The 20,199-nt window shown below is 36.2% G+C and overlaps 1 protein-coding gene across 6 annotated transcripts in view; it reads left to right on the top strand.

Moving 5' to 3' along the window:
* Positions 1-20,199, top strand: part of CFAP61 (cilia and flagella associated protein 61) — a 402,581-nt gene that overhangs the window by 300,572 nt on the left and 81,810 nt on the right. For all 6 annotated transcript variants that reach the window (XM_056813840.1, XM_056813843.1, XM_056813842.1 and 3 more), the window contains 4 exons: positions 3,514-3,806; positions 11,564-11,891; positions 12,911-13,002; positions 19,639-19,844. In XM_056813840.1, the coding sequence (XP_056669818.1) occupies positions 3,514-3,806; positions 11,564-11,891; positions 12,911-13,002; positions 19,639-19,844 (919 nt within the window). The remainder of the gene's footprint in view (positions 1-3,513; positions 3,807-11,563; positions 11,892-12,910; positions 13,003-19,638; positions 19,845-20,199) is intronic.

Raw genomic sequence — 20,199 nt, 5'->3', positions numbered from 1 at the left:
TTGGGGTTTTCTTGGCAAAGATGCCAGAGTGGTTTGCCATTTCCTTCTCCAGCTCATTTTACAGATGAGGAACTGAGGCAAACAGGGTTAAGTGACTTGCCAGGATCACTCAGTTAATAAGAGTCTGAGGCCAAATTTGTACTCGGGTCTTCCCGACTCCAGGGCCAGCACTCTATACTCTGCATCACCTAACTGCAAATATAGGTATGGCCTTTGTCAATTCCTTCATTATACTGGAAGAAGGGACAGAGGAATGGATGGTGCAGGAAACGTGCTAGTTCCTCCACTTCTTCTGTATTCAATATTCACTCATATTTGCATTTTTATTTTTACTATATGTTTATATGCCTTAAAATAGTTGAATAACAAGGTCATATTTGGTTGATTTCTGAAATAGAAAAAATGTATTCACAAATAAAAAATGGGAAATTATGGAAACAAGCAAGCATTTCACTAATACAAATAGAAAAATTATTTTAAAGACAATGGATTCTCTTTAAAATAGTATTACTTAGAGACAGAACTAACACCATTTATTATTATATAATTATTGACCTAGGATTAAAGACATGTTTCTTTAAGTCCTGGTTCTACCTCTTGGAATTTTATATATAATTTATATAATTTTAGATGAGTCACTTAAAATCTCTCCAAACCTCAATTTACTTTTCCATAAAATTACATTTGTGATACCAAAGAGAACCAAATGAAACAATATATTGTCAAAGTGCTTTTTAGATTATAATCCAATATATAAATATTATTAGTCTGCTAGGAGGAGGGAAGGGATGAATATTTATTTAAAGCAAACTCTAGGAGATATAATAACATATTTGAGGAGGATGTGATTTTATCTTCAACCATCCCAGGTTATAGCCCTCCATACTTTAGTAGAATTTTATGAGTTTGTCCAAACTCATTTATGAGTGTGTCCAAAAACAAATTTGTCACCTGGTGGGCAACCACCTGTTCATGAGCCTCTCTGAGCTTGGTGAGACTGGCCCTCAAATCACAGATGTTCTTCAATGCATGCCCACATTCAGTCTTTCTAGCCTGGGAGGACCTGCCTGAGCTTGTTTGCTGCTGGCATGGCCTTTAAAAGCTCAGACTTTTTTCCATGCTACAATGAAGAATTATAATAGGCTTTTAAGGAAGATTATGACATTCTTATTAGAGATACATGTAACAGAAAAAAACTAAGTAGATATTTAATTTTATATATGTATATACATATATTTATTAATATATATCTGTTCAGTACCACAGAAGGTATCATTTGCATGTATATGAAAAAATAAAGTTGTTCCAATGGAAACTTAAGCATATCCCCAAGCCTACTTAAAAAAAAGTACCTGAGTTTTATGATTATTGCCCTTGGGGATGAAAATTTATCCTTATCACTTACTGCTTATTTAGTATCTATGTCTCTTATTATAAAATAAATGTTTTCCCAAATGCCAACAATATTACATTTCCTGTCTTTCCAAGTTCATGTAATAAAACCTCCTATTTAAGCCACACAGTGTAAAAGGATAGTATGAGGTTACTTGAGACTCCCTTAATTCTGAATTTGATATAACTCAAGCTTTAATTTGTGTGTTCTGAAAGATTAAATAAAAGTAAAAGTTTTACAAGAATTCAGAAGCTTTCCTACCCGGTAAGCTAATCATTTTGGCCACATAGGCAGAATTTAAGAGTAGGCAAATGCCAGGTAGCTAGGAAGCAGGATGAATAGAATGCCAAGACTAGAATTGGGAAGATCCAGGTTCAAATCTCACTTCAGACATTTCCTTGAACCTGGGTAAATCACTTAATCCCAGTTGCTTAGCCCTTGCCATTCTTCTGCTTTAGAATTGATACTTAGTATTGATTCCAAGATAATAGGTAAGGATATAAAAAAAATGAGTGAGCAAGTGCTACAATAATTTAAGCAAAATGCTTGCTTTTTCCAGTTCATGGGAAATAAACCTTAAATAGCATTACTCATTAATGTGTATTTCATTAGAATATGTGAACAACATGGCATCATGGCAATTAGTCCCTATCAGTATAAAAATCCATCAAAGGAACTATAGAAAGAAAGGAAGGGAGAAAGTCTATCTATAAAGTGTAACTATTAACATAAAATACTTGAGAACCAGTACGCAGACGGTTGGTTTCATTTTCCTAAACTAAAACATGCATGATTTAAATTATTTTTTTATTTAGGATTTCCATATACCCCACTAGAAATTTCCCCAAAGTCTTCAAGGATGAGTAAGTATTCATGGCCAATAATACCATAAATCACAATCAGAGGCATTTCTTCAGTGGATGGACATATGACTTCACTTTTTGCATAAAATATATTCATGTTCTTGCCTTTCAGAGAGAGGACAGATGATGGGGAAGATCAAGAAATTGCACTGGTCTTCACTCATATTTCATTGAAGAGCCTACAGCTGTTAGCAGTTAAGGGTTCTGACTCTTTTTTAGCCCCCTGCTAAAGCAAGTGAGACCCTTGCATTTTGCAACAGCTTCCTTGAATAATTTATCAAGCCAAGCTGAATATAGACACCAACTGTTTATTTGAGTTTTAGAAATTGCTAACATTAGCATTTCATAAACAGGTGGACAGGTAGAAAATTTACGTTTAAAAATTGTTATTTTGGTCAAAAGAATATTACAGCTTACCTGAAATGAGAACCTTTCCTGCTTCTTTACAGTATAAAACTATCTATTTGTTTATCTCAAACATCGCAACTTAATTTCCTTTTGCGCAAAATAATGAAATAAGTAAAATGACTTTTGTATTTCTTTAGCATTTTCAAGAAACCAAAATGGAGACCAGAGCTGTTAACCTCAAAGTGACTTTCATATATAGAATCTTTGCAGACTATTTTGAGATATTTTATTCTTCTAATAAAATATTATGTGTGGCACATAGAACATTATTCTAGTCTGTTCTGTTATTTATGTTATTCTTATCCCCTAAATTTAAATCTCAATAAAATCCTCCATTGAATAATAGAACCTTCAGGTCTTTTGTTCCAAAGTACTTCTCCATAATTACATTTTTTAATGAACCAAAAATTAATATTATCATATACAGCTTGTTCAATACTTATGAATCATATTTTGAACTATTGTTTTCACATTTCTTAGGAGAAACCTGTATGCTCTAACATTAATGATTCGATTTGTCTAGTGAGTGCAGCAAATAGGGGGACATGATAAAAGGTTTTTATTCTAGAGAGTTGCCAGCAGAATAATTTCAAAATTTTAAATTATTGGAACATAAATGAATGTCCTACTTCTCTGTTGAAAGTACTTGTCTACTTTGTGGGATGTTTTGTACAGATTCTTCAGTAAATTATCTTAGTCACTGTTGCTAGGTAACATTGTTTGCTTCACAGCATCAGAGAAATAAGAGGGTCAAAGAGAGCAATTCTGTATTATTATCATTTGAGTTACACTAATAAGGTTTTTATTGTATGTCTTGGATTTTTACCCCCCCACACCTTTTTTTTCCAGGGAATGTCATCATCTATGGGAATACAATCGACATTTACACCACTATTGAAACCCTCTTATATATTGGAATTAATGGCAATAGGATACACCTAGTACAGCCCCCACTCAATTCTAACATTACCTGCATTAACAACTTTGCTGTGGAAAATGCCGTCCAGGATGCTTTGCTATACAGTGATGTATCTATCTATCGAGAGGCTATTCTTGCACAGTGGAATGATGGCGAATACCCCGATCCCATAACATGTGCTTCCTTCACTACAACAACAAAACCTTTTAAAATACAGTGTGATGTAAGTAGCTACTTCTGCAATATTTCTCCAACACTGGGGTTGCAGCTAGTCTGAAAGGATGATTTGTTTGGAGACAGTGGTGAAAGGGTTTGATTTCTGTTAGTTTTTAAAAAAAAAGTTTTTCTTTAACTATTTTCATCTAATATATATATATATATACGTATATATATATATATATATATATATATATATATATATATATATATATATATATATATAAAATGCATCTATTTTGTAACCTTCTGTCATTACTGTTTTGCCTAGTTCCCTCTTTTTTGTTCCAGAGTTCAGGAGGTATTGAGGAATAAAAAAAAAAAAAACAAACCTTCCTTAATCCTCTTGTTTTGAGGGCTACAAATTCTCTGACCACTAAACACATTGTGAAAGCACTTTTGGGGGGTTTATACTATTGTGATTTCAAGCCTACAAGTTTCAAGAATTGTAAAGAGAGCTAACACCTAGCATCTTAGCAGGAGCTAAAAGGGTGGAAGACACACTAAGCCAGATTATTTAAAAGAGCAGCCTTCTCTTCTCTTCCCTCTACAATCAGATGCCCACATTCAGCAGGAAGAACAAAGGATTTGAATAGGTAAATTAAAAGGGGTTTTGTGCTAACTGAGTTTGAATAAATGATAATAATCTATCAGATTGGTAAAAGCTAGCAGGGAGTGGAACTCTACATCCTCAGGGGTCAAGCAAAAAATAGTGATCTCAACTAGGAAGGTTGCTTGAGTAGCCAACAGAGGAAATTACTAGGTTGGGGAAGAGTTATCATGCCACAAAAAACTAGGGTAGATCTTGATGCCTAGGAACTATGGATATCAATGGAATTGTTCTGTTGCTATGTTTGTCTTCCTACCTGAGACCCTCACCAATTTTGTGAACTATAAATACCAGCTAGTCTACTTCACTGAGGAGGAGAAAAGACTTGAGGGTAGCCTCTTCATTCTGGCTGTTTTGAAAAGAGGAAATATTCTTAGAGAAGATATTATTAGACAGGAAAATATGCTTCCTCTCTGGAGGCAGAAGGGAAATTGAATCTCTTTAAAGACATTGGCCAGTAAAAGAGCTCAATACAGAAGGAAATGAAGGCAAAGGAAATCTGTTATATTAGACATAAAGCTTTCCTTTTAGAAGGTAAATTTGGGCCTTGGGAAGAATATAAGTTCCAATGTATTCTATGGAACAATAAGAAAAATTTACAGATGCTGGTAGGCACAATTAATCCTTTTACTAGCCCCATGGAGGAAAAAAAAAGGTATATAGAGACACTTTGGTTTTTTTGCTGAGGAATACAAAAGTTCATTGCTGATCAAGGGGAATATGCTATTAATTTTTTTAATCTTTATGTCTTAATAACAACTCTAACACAGAAGGGCAAGGGCTAGATAAATGGGGTCAAGTTACTTTTAGGGTCACACAGCTAGGAAGTATGAGGCCAAATTTGAATTCTGATCTTTTCAACTCCAGGCCTGGTACTCTTTCCACTGTGCCACTACATGTCCCATAGCTATCACTTTTAGGTATGCTGCCCATATGGCATGAGCAAATGGTAACCAATGTTTGGACTTACGCACCAGTGGTATCCTAGTTACATTAAGAAAAGCCAAGAAAGAGAGCCTTCTCAGGACATTGGGCAGGACTCCCTGTTGCTATGTAAGTTTGGTGGGATTTGGATCACATAGAATATGGCAAAGAAAGATATATAGCTCATTCACAAGAAACAAATATAATAGAAGGGGCAAGGGAATAATGCTTTGTGACAATTAGATATATCTATATGAAAATTCATGAAATTAGGTGTAGAAGCATGATGGAGAGAATTAGATGAATAAGGGGAGAGAGGAGGAGCTAGGAAGCTCAGACGATTGAGAGTAAGTAATACCTTGAGACAGGATATCCTGGGTTCAAATTTGGCCTCAGACACTCCTAACTGTATAACCCTGGGCAAGTCACTTATCCTCTATTGCCAAGCCATTACCACTCTTCCTTGGAACCAATATATATATATACAGTATTGATTATCAGATTGAAGGTAAGGTTGTTTTTTTTTTTAAAGAGAAGAAAGAAATAGAAATGAGTTTGTGAGAATGGATTTACTGAGCATTTTTCAAAGATAATTAAAGGCCTAAATAATCATGAACAAAGCAAAAACTCCAGTTTTAAATGAATTATTAATTTTATTAATATTAAATTAATTTTTTATTTGAACCAAGGCATTTACTTTCTTAGTACTCTAGTTCTTGTTCATCTCTGTCCAACTCTACTTGACTTTTGTCCATGGGGTTTTCTTGGCTAGAGTGGTTTGACTTTTCCTTCTCCAGTGTGACCTCATTTTACAGATGGGGAACTGAGGCAAAAAAGGGATTAAGTGACTTGCCTAGGGTCACACAGCTAATGTTTGAGGATAGATTTGAAATCAGATCTTCCTGACTTCAAGTCTGATGCTTTATCCACTGCACCTAGTTGCCTCTCTCAGGGCTTTAGACTCTGTACTTTAAGCAAAGGCGTCTGTTGCTTAGTTGGGCTTCATGGATTCCATTACTCCTTTGTGGATCAGAAACCAGATTAAAATATAATTGGGAAATATTTAACAACAACAAAACAGATAATGTTAATATGTGGTTTTCTAAGTTATTTTGAAGCCTTCTGGGCTTCTTAGGTTTAATGGCTCCCTTTCCTTGTTTCTATTTGAGTTTGACACCACTGCTCTAAGACTTTGTTCCAGAGAAAAGTATAATGGTAGTTTCCACACCTGGAAGTTCTACAAATGAATGAAATCACAAGACCAGAACCTATCCCTATTTTTACTAGACTGATAGACAAAGAAATTCTAAATGCTTGATATTTTATTTCAGCAAGGCATTTGGGAGATTGTCTCATGATATCCATATCAATAAGATGAAGAAATTTATAAGGTAGTTCAATTAGATAAATACATAGCTTTGAATAACTATTCCAAATGGAGACTGGCTAACATTGAAAAATTCTGAAGGGAGGCCTCCATTGGCTACTACGGAACCATAATCTCACTAACTTATTTGGAGAATATTGCTTGGATTCCAATGAAATCTTCCTATACCACAGTTACTTATATTTTTTATGCATTCCATATCTGTTTCTTGGACTCTGGGAAAGTGATCTAGTTTAGTACATATAAGACCTTATGTAGTCTAAAATTAACCTTTCATTTGCAGTAATCTCTGGAGAGAGTCTTTACTTTGGACTTTCATTTTGGATATCCTAGTTATCAGGCTCTTAGAGAAATAGGAGGGGCAGAGGGGTAAAGTAAGCCTGTAAATTTACAGTCAGTTTTCACTGAACTTCCCTTACAAGTGAGTTCCATTTTTTCTTCCATTTAGTGTTTAAGTGTTGATACTTACTATACTATATTTTTGACATTGAATCTAATATGAGATTATGGAGCATCACTAGGATGCTGGTACCTAGTTGAGAAATGACTGTGTTTTCTTATTGCATTTAAACAAACCTAAAATATTTGCCTTTGATATCTTAATGATCTGAAAATTCATAGGAAAAGACTTATTTGTGTGACTGGAAAATCCAGGTAATCACCCTAAATTAAATGAAGTATTTATGAAACACTTACTATGTGCCAAGGACATACTAGCCCTAGTTACTAATCCTAATGTTTAGTTCCCTTTCTTGGGAGCTTTGGTTGTCTTTGGAGCTCATTTGACCTTGCTTTGCATTTTTTCTTTCTGAACTTCCTTGTTTTATTACTAAGTGAATTTGGACATTCATTTGCATTGTCCTATTGGAGTTAGGGATCCAGAGGAGCTATTTTGGGGTATTCCTTTGGAGTAAGGACACATAGAAAAATTGTCTAGACCTCTAGGAGACTGCCTGTGGTAAAGGAACTCATAGAGAAATTTAACTGTAGAAAATGCCACTTAGAAAATTTTGTCTAGACTCTAATCAGAAGTCCTTATGTGCTGAGGGAATCATGGAAGAGTTTTTTACCCAGGATGACTGATTTCTTACCAGAAGATGAGAGAATGACTTTTAGTCCACCCTAAGACCCCAGTCCCCACATGGAGAGTCACTTATGTTTTGGGATTGTGATAGGGCTTCAGCTTTCCTGAGATGGGAGTTTTCTTAAGAATTATTCAGTGATTAAAGCCATTTATTTCATCAGTGTATGTTCAGAGCAGAGAAGGATGTCTATTTGAAAAGGAGAAGGTAAAGTATCCCAGGCTCCTTGTATCCAGTGCTGGTATTCAGGCACTAAGAGAAACTGTTTTGGTTTTCCACCTGAGAGGCAACTTCCAACCCACCCTCAGTCTTAAATCAGTTTCAAGATGTCCCCAAACTTTTGGCAGGGGCGGGGTACTGGTGTTGAAGGAAATAGTGAAAGAAGAAAAGTCAGGACTAGAAGAGAAAATCTAAATGTTGGGGAATGCATAGGTGGTAACCATAACTCTGAATGTTAATGGGATGAACTCACCCATAAAATGGAAGCAAATAGCAGAGTGGATTAGAAACCAAAATCCTACCATATGTTGTCTACAAGAAACACACATGAGGCAGGTAAAATTAAAATAGGCAATGAGGAGACCAAGCTATCACTCTCTACAAATGATATGATGGTCTCCTTAAAGAATCCTAGAGAATCAACTAAAAAGCTAGTGGAAATAATCAATAACTTTAGCAAAGTTTCAGGATACAAAATAAACCCACATAAATCATCAGCATTTCTATACATTTCCAATACATCCTGGCAGCAAGAGTTAGAAAGAAAAAATCCATTTAAAATCATCCTAGACAATATAAAATACTTGGGAATTTATTTGCCAAGATAAACACAGGAATTGTATGAACACAACTACAAAACACTTTCCACACAATTAAAACTAGATCTAAACAATTAGAAAAAACATTAACTGCTCATGGGTAGGACAAGCTCACATAATAAAAATGACAATCCTACCCAAATTAATTAACTTATTCAGTGCCATACTGATCAAACTACTATAACAAAGTTCATTTTGAAGAACAAAAGATCAAGAATATCAAGGGAAATAATTTTTTTTTAATGTGAAAAAGGGGGGCCTAGCAGTACAAGCTCTTAAACTGTACTATAAAGCAGTGGTCATCAAAACAATATGACACTGGTTAAGAGACAGAAGGCAACATCAGTGGCATAGAATTGGGGTAAATGACCTCAGCAAGACAATGTACAATAAACCCAAAGATCCCAGTTTTGAGGACAAAAATCCATTACTTGACAAAAACTGCTGGGAAAATTGGAAAATGGAGATTAGGTTGAGATCAACATCTCACACCCTACATCAAGATAAACTCAGAATGGGTGAATGACTTGAATATAAAGAAGGAAACTATAAGTAAATTAGGTGAACACAGAATAGTATACCTGTCAGATCTTTGGGAAAGGAAAGATTTCAAGACCAAGTAAGAGAAAAAAAATTACAAAATGTAAAATAAATAATTTTGATGACATTAAACTGATTATATTATATTACATTAAACAAATAAGACCAATGCAACCAAAATAAAAAGGGAAGCAATAAATTGGGGGAAAATCTTTATAACAAAAACCTCTGACAATGGTCTAATTATTCAAATATATAAGAAGCTAAATCAATTAAACAAAAAAAAATCAAGCCATTCCCCAAATGAGAGATGGGCAAGGGACATGAATAAGTAATTTTCAGATAAAGAAATCAAAACTATCAATAAGCACATGAAAAAGTGTTCTAAATCTCTTAAAATTAGAGAAATGCAAAAACAACTCTGAGGTGCCACTTCACACCTAGTAGGTTGGCAAAAGAAAGTAATAAATGATGGAGGTGGTGTGGCAAAATAAGGACATTAATGCATTGCTGATGGAGTTGTGAATTGATCCTACCATTCTGGATGGCAATTTGGAACTATGCCCAAAGGGCACTAAAAGCCTGACTGCCCTTTGATCCAGCCATAGCACTGCTGGGTTTATACCCCAAAGATATAATAAGAGAAAATGACTCATACAAGAATATTCATAGCTGCACTCTTTGTGGTGGCAGAAAATTGGAAAATGAGGAGATGCCCTTCAACTGGGAAATGGCTAACCAAATTGTGGGTATATGTTGGTGATGGAATACTATTGTGCTCAAAGGAAAAATGAACTGGAGAAATTCCATGTGAACTGGAATGACCTCCAGGAATTAATGCAGAGTGAGAGGAGAAGAACCAGGAGAACATTATACACAGAGACTAATACACTGTGGTACAATCGAATGTAATGGACTTCTCTATTAGCAGCAATATAATGATCCAAGACATTTCTGAGGGACTTATGAGAAAGAACACTATCCACATCCAGAGAAAGAACAGTGGGAGCAGAAACACAGAAGAAAAATAACTACTTGATCACATGGGTCAATGGGGATATGATTGGAGATGTAGACTCTAAATGATCGCCTTAGTGCAAATATCAATAATATGGAAATAGGTCTTGATTAATGACACATGTAAAACCCAATGGAATTTCACCTCTGCTATGGGAGGGGGTTAGGGGGAGGAGAGGGAAAAAACATGAATCATGTAACCATGGAAAATTTTTCTTAATCAATAAAGTTAAATTTTAAATAAATAAAATAAAATAATAAAAAAAGAACATCATCAACTTGTTAGGATTGGGTTCTTCTAGAGGGATGCTTTGAATCATATATCATCATATGAGAATGTTTGAAGCAACCATGCATCTGAAATAACATTTATATAGCACTTTGCACCTTAAAGCACTATGTAGATGCTAGAGATGGTGTTGATGATAGTGATGCTTATGGATGAAGAGATTTAGAGGGGGTGTTCTCACATTCTTCAAGTATATGAAGAGCTATCATTGAAGAGGAAGAGGAATGAGACCTTTCTATGATGCTCCATAGAAATGAGTTTCTTACCCACCTCATCTCTATCTCCTACTTTTCTTCAAATCTCAGACAAAATTCCCCCTTCTGCAACTTTCCAATCCCTGCTTAATTAATACATCTTCCTTCCCTCTGTGAATTATCTCCAACTTCTCCTAAATATGTCTTGTTTGTATAGTATCATTTGCACACCATCTCCTCCATTAGACCATGAGCTCTTTGAGAACAGGGACTGCTATTGCCCTTCTTTTTTATCCAGAATAGAAAGCCTCTGGCACACAGTAGGAAAAATTTTTTGTTGACTGAAATATCTAAAAACATATTTGTAACACTTCTTGTTTCTACATTGCCCATATTTATTAATAATAATAATTGCTAGCATTTATTAAGTACCTTTCTATGTACCAGGCAGTGTGCTAATATGCACTTTGCAAATATTATTGCATTTGATCCTCATCTCAACCTGGGAAATAGTTGCCATAATAATGCTTTTTTATATTTGAGGAAACTGAAGTAAATGGGGATTGAGTGATTAGTATGGATCACACAGTAATAGATGCCTGAGGTAATATTTGAACTCTGGTCTTCCTGGCTCTAGGCCTGGTACTCTATTCACTTTGCAAACTAGTTCTTCCATTCCTCTCCCAAACACAAAAAAAAGAGGAAACAAGGCACGAGAGGTTTTAATACAAAAAATATTTCTACAATATAACCCTTTCTCCAAATTTTAGTAATTTTCTGCAAATTTTTTCTGAGTCAAAGATTATAAAATGCCCCCCAAGAGTTCTATGGTTTTGTGTAATATCAAAAGTAAAAATATAAAATGATTTTGACCAAATAAAAATGTGAATTTTCATTTTTCAGGCATTCTTCAACTTTCATGAAAAGAATGTGGATTATGAAACTTTCAAAGCCCTTAATGATTCATGTCTTGTCTATGATGGAAGACTTGTGATTGATACCACTTTTCACACAAATGACATAACTATCCGAGCTGCAGGTCCTCTTACCAAGTTCTCCAATAGATATTATGCAAATGAGTGGACACACAGTAGCTTCAGTTCAAAAGAAATTGGCTTCCAGCTTGCTGCAACCATGCTGACTCTCTTTGATCCAACTCTGGAGCCAGTAATTGAGCCACCAGGGGACCTGGACAGACTTATTCCTATGTATAAAGGAGCTAAGATGAAAGGTTTGTTTAAAAGAATCAAATCTTAGTTTATGGTAGCTTACTAAATGCCAAGGGAGTTTGGCTCTGGCCAAAGTAAGTAATTAAGAGCTTACACTGGGTGGGTGAGGTAAGAAGAAGCAAAATCAACAACTGATTGGTACCAAGCAGTCAGGTGGTACATGAGATAAAGCACTAGACCTAGAATCAGGAGGACCTGCATTCAAATCCTGCCTCACACATTTACTAGCTCTGTGATTCCAACTGGGCAAATCATTTAACAGCTTTCTGCCTCAGTTTCCTCAAATGTAAAATGGAGGTAATAATTAGTACCTATGTCCCAAGCTTGTTGCAAGAATCAAATGAGATATTTGCAAAGTGATTTGTGAAACTTAAAGTGCTATATAAATGCTAATTATTCTTATTAGCCCCACATTATGACACACCCTGAACTCTCTCTCTCCTTTTTAAAGCCTTACCTTCCATCTTAGAATCAATATTGTGTGTTGGTTCTAAGGCAGAAGAGCAGTAAAAACTAGGCAACAGAGATTAAGTGATTTGCCCAGGGTCATCAGATTTGAATCCAATACCTCCTGTCTGTAGGCCTGGCTCTCAGTCTAATGAGCCACCTATCCAACTCACTGAGCTATCTTAAGGTAAGTCCTGGTATTATTGCACATTTGGTCTTCTCTCTCTTGGTTCTCCCATTCTTCCTGCATACACATAATACAAAGCTCTTCATTAGCCACTTCTCTTATTACTTGTAAAACTCACTCTACCAGGACTCCTCTGTAACTAATTGCTTTTGACTCCATCAGATTTACCACAGAGCTGTCCTAATTTCTTCATGGAATAGTGAAAATCAAAAATTTAAGGGCTAGACACTTATAAGCCCTTTAAAGTGCTATATAAATAAGATACCACTATAATTACCCCCAAAAGGACCCAGATTATGCTGTCTTCATTTGTGCCATGATGAAAATACAAACAATAATACCCATTAACAATAATTTCTAAGTGTAAAAATATTTATATTCTCCTAGGAGGTGTTCTTCCTGGACCATTTCATTATTTGCATGTTGCCAAACCAATGATTCCAACACCCTTGGATGTACAGATCTCTCAGGGTGACTTTGTAAGTACTTTTACTGACTGTTGCTTTACTTTATCAGCCACTACTTAATTTAAAGGAGAACAGCTTTCTTTATTAAAATAACTTAAGGTAGCTTTTTTGAGAAAAGTCACATTTATAGAAATATTGCAAATATGTCAGATTGAGCCTGATATAGACATCTAGAAACATCCAGTTACATTCCGAACTGCCTTTTAGTTCTTGAACATGAAACTTTTGGCAAGTAGAAGCCACAGGGGATTATCTCAAACAGTAATTTATGTCCATTCCAGATGAGCATTAAATGGGGTTCAATAATAGTTAGCCAGTCTCTGTTGAATATAAATATGTGGTGATATATGATTCTGTGCTACATGACATCGAGATGAGATTCAATGCATAATTTTCATTAAGATGAAAAACTGGCATTGTTTAAGACAGAGCAAATGAATAACATTAAAGTCAACAGATCTGACATAATCTACCAATTTAATAGTCTGAAAAACTGAGCAAATTAAGAGAAAAAATAAATATTGATGAGATAAGAATTTTTTAAAAACCTACTGGATAATATACGCATAGATAGGTATCTTAAGATATTTGCCAGAGGGGGCAGCTGGGTAGCTCAGTGGATTGAGAGCCAGGCCTAGAGATGGGAGGTCCTAGGTTCAAATCTGGCCTCAGCCACTTCCTAGCTGTGTGACCCTGGGCAAGCCACTTGACCCCCATTGCCTAGCCCTTACCACTCTTCTGCCTTAGAGCCAGTACACAGTATTGACTCCAAGACGGAAGGTAAGGGTTAAAAAAAAAAAAGATATTTGCCAGGCCAATGTATAAAAACAACAAAAGCCAAAACTGTTTAGAATAATCAAAAGAAACTCATGAGACCAGGAATTAGAAAATCTGAATCACAGTCCTTAGGACATTGTCAGTTAACTAAATTATCTTGGCAATCAAGCAATCAATGGACAGGTTTTTAAAAAAACAGCAACTTTTCCTTCCATCTTAAAATTAATACTGTGTATTGGTTCTAAGACAAAAGACTGGTAGGGGCTAAGCAAAAGGGGATAAGTGACTTGCCCAAGGTCATATACCTAGGAAGTATCTGAACCCAGAATTGAACCCAGTGCCTCCTCCAGGCTTGGCTCTCTACACACTGAGACACCTAGCTGCCACTCACAAACAGGTATTTTAAGTTCCTCTTTATGTACCTCTTTTTTTTCTTACCTCACAAATGCAATCAAATGCCAAGTCCTTATAGTTCCAACCCCTTAACATTCTCATACTCACCCCTCAACCACTTTTGTCTATACTCTAGAGGCAGTTAGGTGGCACAGTAGATAAGACCCATAGGTCTACAATTATGAAGACTTGAGTTCAAATCTATCATCAGACACATTAACTATGTCTGAGGACACAACTTCATGATCCTGGGCAAGTCACTTAACTTCTGTTTGCCTCAATTTCCTCAACTGTAAAATGTAGACACTTATAGTGCCTCCTATCTTGTAGAGTTATTATGTATGTCAAATGAGATAATTTTTGGAAAATTGCCTAGCATAGTGCCTGTCTGACCCTTAATAAACACATTATAAAGGTTTATTGCTTTCCCCTTCCCTATTCACTCTGTAACCACCCCGATTCAGACCCTCAACACTCCTCTGGACTCCTAATTGTCCTCTCTGCCTCAAATCTCTTCTCTCTTCAATACAGCCTTCACTCAGCTATCAAAGTAATAATCCTGAAGCCCAGATAGAATCTTGTCATCCCTTTGTTCAACAACCTCCAGTGGCTCCCTATTGCCTACAGGATAAAATGCATACCTCTTTGTTTGGCATTTAAGTCCCTGTCTTCAACCTACATTTCCAGGCTTATTAATCATTAATTCCCTTTATATATACTAAGATCCACGTTAACTGACCCACCAACCTTACTAATATTCATATCTTAGGAATAGGAGGCAGGAGAGGAAACTCAGGACTGGGGAAATCAGGAAGGAATATTGAAGATAGTGGTACATACACTGAGCCTTGAAGAGAGTTAAGAACTCTGAGAGATGGGAGCTAGGAGTCCTAAAAGATAGAAACAAGGAAAACCATCCAGGCAGTGGGGGCAGCCTGTGCTAGGATACAGAAGTAGAATATTGTATACAGAGAAGAGCACATAAAGGCCATCCTTGCCTTGAAAAACACTTTGGTCCTTGGGATCCTGGTCTCATCTGCAGCGTTCAGGAAGTTGTAGTAAATGATCTCTAAATCTCCTTTAAGTCTAAACCTTCTTATTCTGTGCTTCCTCTCGAAGCCAGGTCTTTGTGTAAGATTTCACAGCTTCTGCCCACTGATATGGAAGCCATTGTCTGTCATGGTTAGAAGAGCCAAAAAAAATTAGATAATGAGAATTGTAGTAAAAATGCAATATACATAAATTATTTTGCCAGCATTTGAACATGAACTCTGCTTTTAATTGAACATTTTGCCAGGTGGGCCTCCTTTTTAATTAGTGTAAAAGATCTCCACAGATTTTTCTATTTTATTCTCTAAATAAAAATGTAGACTCATTCCATGGCATCCTTTTGGCACTGACTACAACTCATGTAAAATTGCTGCCAAGATGATGAGGCCATCTCCTAAAGACAGCCAGTTGACCAACTGCACAGTACATTCAATAGTTATTTCAGATTACCTTTACTATTTTTACTAAGAATATGCAATTGACAAAATGTTACTAGACTTTTTCAAGACCTCTTAAATATAATTTATGACAAAGTATTTTAATAATTCATGAACTCTGTGAGGTAACATGATAAAAAGAAAGAAAAGGATCCCCCAAATAGTCTACATAATGAATTAATTTACAAATTCTAGTCCACATGCTTGGTTGGCTTAAACATCATGGAATGAAGCTATGTGTCACAACAAATTCTGCCTTGGATACCACTAAATGTAAAATTGAACCTTCATCATCATTAAGGAAGTTGAAATTATTTTTATATTAAATCTTATATGTAGTAGTGCTTAAATTTAATTAATTAATCTAGAGCTTTTGACAACACTAGAGAAACTATAGGAAAAATCACAAGAATTATTTTCTTAATTAGGACAAAATACTTAAACCAATACTACATCTAAATCTTGAATCTTCATCGATCCATTCAACAATTTTTTGTTTTTATTTTTTGAGACTGAGATCCCTATCTTGTACAGGCTGGAAATACAGTGGCTATTCCTGGAACCTATCACACTCCCAATTGGCACAGGAGCTCTGACTTCCTCCATATCTGACCTGGGCTAGTTTACTCCCCCTTGGGGAGAATGGGGGTTCCTGCTCCTGAGGACTCACCAAACTGGTGCCACACTTAGTGTGAACACTTAATCAGTATAGAAATTCATACTTGGAACTCCTCAACTCAAGCATCCACTAGCCTCAGCCTCCCCTTTAGCAATGATTGCCACAGTCAACTTTAAGAAGAATCTATTAAGAACTTACCATCTACCAGGAATTGGCACTATGGACAAGGATTATAGTTTCAAACAATTTTTAGTTTGAAGAGAAATCAGAGGGAAATGGAAATATCATTTTAATCCTCAAAGATTTCCACAGGATTCCTCCATCAAAAATTTGGAAAGTACCTTATGTAGCTAGTTCATTGAATGCTTTTCAAATGTCTAAAGTTGAATCCATTATCTTTCTCCCTAAATTCTTCTGCTCTCCTGCCTTCCTATTTACTGTAGAGGGCAATACCATCCTTCCAGTCTCCCAGGCTTGCAACCTAGGAGCCATCCTGGATTTCTCACTCCCCGCCCCCCACCTGCCATTCAATCTGTTGCCAAAGCCTATTGATTGGACCTTTGTAACATCTCTCAAATACTACCCCCTCTGTCCTCTGACACTGCCACCACCCTGATGCAGGCCCTCACCTGCTCATTCCTGGAGTTTTGCATTAGCCTGATGGTAGGTCTGCCTGCCCCTAGTCTTCCCTCACTCCAGTGCATTCTACATTCCACCACCAAAGTAATTTTCCTAAAGCACAATTCCAACCATGACATCCTATCACCTCCAGAATCAAAAAATGGTGCTCTGGCTTTCAAAAGTCTTCATAATCTATCTTCTCTCCACCCCCAACCCTGGCACATTTCCACTCTTCTTACATTTACTCCCTGCCTATTTGACCCAATGACACTAGCCTCCTTTCTATTGCACAAGCCAGACACTCTATCTCTCTGCTCCAGTCATGTTCTCTGGCTGTCTAGGATGTTCTCATTTCTCATCTCTGCCTCCTGATTTCCCTGGCTTCTTTCATATTACAAGTAAAATATCACCTTCTAGAGGAAGCCTTCTCAACCCCTCTTAATTCTAGAATTTTCCTCTGTTAATTATGTCCTACTTATTCTCTTTATTGTTTGTTTGCACATACTTGTTCACTTGTTTAGCTTCTGTTTGGTTGTGAGCTCCTTCAGGTCAAGGACTGTCTTTTATCTTTTTGTATCTCCAGTATTTAGAGCAGTATCTGGTACATGGTAATTACTTATTATATGCTCATTGACTGACTGCTGGTATGCAGAACAAGTTCTAGGTCTCATTTCCTATTACAATTTGATCTCAGATGCCTTAAGAAACCCTATTCTGAATTGTAACAGTTAAAATTTAGGGGAGACTATGGGGAGACTGAGGCAGGTAGAAATTAGTTTCTCTCTGCAAGGAGTATTATATTTTTTAGAGGTTTATTAAGGATTAAGGATTAAAGAATATACAAGTGAGAAACATGTGCCTAGGCCAGAGGCCTAGACTAAATAACCTCACATCATGGAAGAGATGCCTCTGCTCCAAAACAGAAGTCCAAAAAGAGCCCTCCAAAGCCTTTGCAATCAGCTTAAATACCTTCTTGATCTCGCCCACCTCAGAATTCCGTGGGATTACAAAGCATTTTGGGGAAGTGGAGCAAGGGCTTGTGGGGATTGAAGTCCAGAGTTCAAATCTCAATTTTACAAAACTCTCTTCTTTCTCCACACATAGTCAGTGCTCTGATTACCTCCCAAGAGTTCAACGATCAGCTTTAAAGAGATGCCTTTGAAATCTACACATCCAGCCCTTATATCTCTTTAACTCCAGTCCCTCATCTCCCAGTGACACCTGGACATTGGCCCTTGGGTGCCCTATAGGAATCTCAAACTCAGGATGTCCAAATAGGATCTCCACAGTAGCATTATTTCCTTCCAAACTATTTCCTCCAGCTTCCACATTTTCTGTTGAAGGTACCATCATTCTTATACTCCATTTTAGAACCCCAGAGTCATCCTAGACTCCTTACACTCAATCCCCATCCCCAACATATCCAACTAGTCACTTATCTTTCTTATTCTTCTTCTTAATTTCCTCTTCTGCAGCATCCATCTTCTTCTCTCCATTCACACCATAACCACCCTAATTCAGAAACTCCCACAAAAACTCCCGCCTACACTATTTCATTAGGTTCCTAATTGGTTTCCCTTATTCTCTACAGTTCATGCTTCACATAGTGGCCAGACTGTTGTTTCTAAAGCATAAAATTTAGAAACTTTGGAAATGTCTTTTTCATGCTTAATAATTTCCCTCATTGCCTCTGAGATAAAATACAAACTTTTCTGACATTTGAAGTCCTTCATAATTTGGGTCCAGCCTATGTTGCCCAGGCTGATTAAACATTTCTTCCTATCATAAACTGTACATTCCAGCTAAATTGGTCTATACTTACCAATCCTCATGTATGTTTCATCTCCTATCGCAATGTCTTTTGTGTAGTCTATCCCCTCCATGCCCATAACATTCTCTCTTTTCTCCATTACTCTATAGGTACCTTCAAAACTCAGCTCAAATATTACTTACTGTCACAGGAGGATTAATTCAATTCATCCAGTTGTTTGTGGCCCTCAACATTGTTATATTCTGTATTTATTTTCTACATACATGTTAGCATAGAATATGTAGATATATCTATTACATAGCAATAATATAATGTAACATAAGAATATAAGCACCTTGAAGATTGTTTAGGTTTTGCCTTTATAATCCTTGGAAAATAGTAGGCATCCAACAAATGCTAAGTGAAATGAACTAGTGTATGGAATGTAGGTAAAAGCAAATTTTTTACATTGCTTAGTATAGCTGCTATAGTCATTGACAGCTTAGTAGGACCAATTCAGTAGGGAGTGAGATGAGATATGAACTTGAGCAAAATCCATAAACTTAAAACACAATTAACATCTTTTTATAAAAGTACTTTGGTCAGGCTTTCCCCTGTTTTCTGAAAATAATTATGTAAAGCTTATGAGTAAAAATCTTGAAAGACATATGTACCTCTCCGAAGTGAACAAATATAGCTAACAGTTGGGTTTGTGGTATTCTGGTAGCACAGAATGGCCTGTAACCTAGCAACTAATTAAAAAACATGATACCGTGTAACTATAGCTTTAAAGGTCCCTGAGAAACATTTAGCCATTAGGTTAGAGTATGAGATTTCTGATACACTGTTATCTCCTGTCCATCCAATCAATATCAAGTGCTATTAATAGAAAACAGCAATAATAAAAACATGTACTTTCTGTGGTAGTTGAAATATACTAGGAAAGTCCTCCCAGCCTCCGTTTTTTAAAATAAATATTATTTTTGTTTCCTCCCACCCAGGGTTTACAAATAATAACAGGCAAAGCAAAAAAAGGAAATTACTTTAGGATTCATGTTAATAAGTATCAAATGGTGGAAACTATCACCTGCCTTTCTAGTAATCCATTTCCTGCCTCAAACTACATCGCTTTGTTTGGACAGCATGAGCAAGTCCTCAACAACCTGTGTTCTCGTTACAGTGAAGGTTTGATTACGGATCTTTATAGGTAAGAGGAAACTTTCTTTTTTTGTATTCAAGTTTTTCTTTTTTGGCTAAGAAACAGCATTTAAAACATGTGGGGATAATTTTTGCTGGTAAAGTGTGAGATTTCTTTTATCAACAATAAAATACTTTGATTATTGAGAATTGTTGCCTGTAGTATTGGCCCTTCTCCTCCTATATCCCTGCTTTCTCTCTGTCTCTCTGTCTCTGTCTCTGTCTCTGTCTCTGTCTCTGTCTCTGTCTCTCTCTCTCTCTCTTTCTCTCTCTCTCTCTCTCTCTCTCTCTCTCTGTCTCATACTTCTATAAACATTTATAACATATGGTTACCATATCTAAACACACATATCCAAAGAACTCTC

This window comes from Monodelphis domestica, chromosome 1 (genome assembly GCF_027887165.1).
Source record: "Monodelphis domestica isolate mMonDom1 chromosome 1, mMonDom1.pri, whole genome shotgun sequence".
Taxonomy (NCBI): Eukaryota; Metazoa; Chordata; class Mammalia; order Didelphimorphia; family Didelphidae; genus Monodelphis; species Monodelphis domestica.
This window is presented reverse-complemented; position numbering and strand designations above follow the sequence as displayed.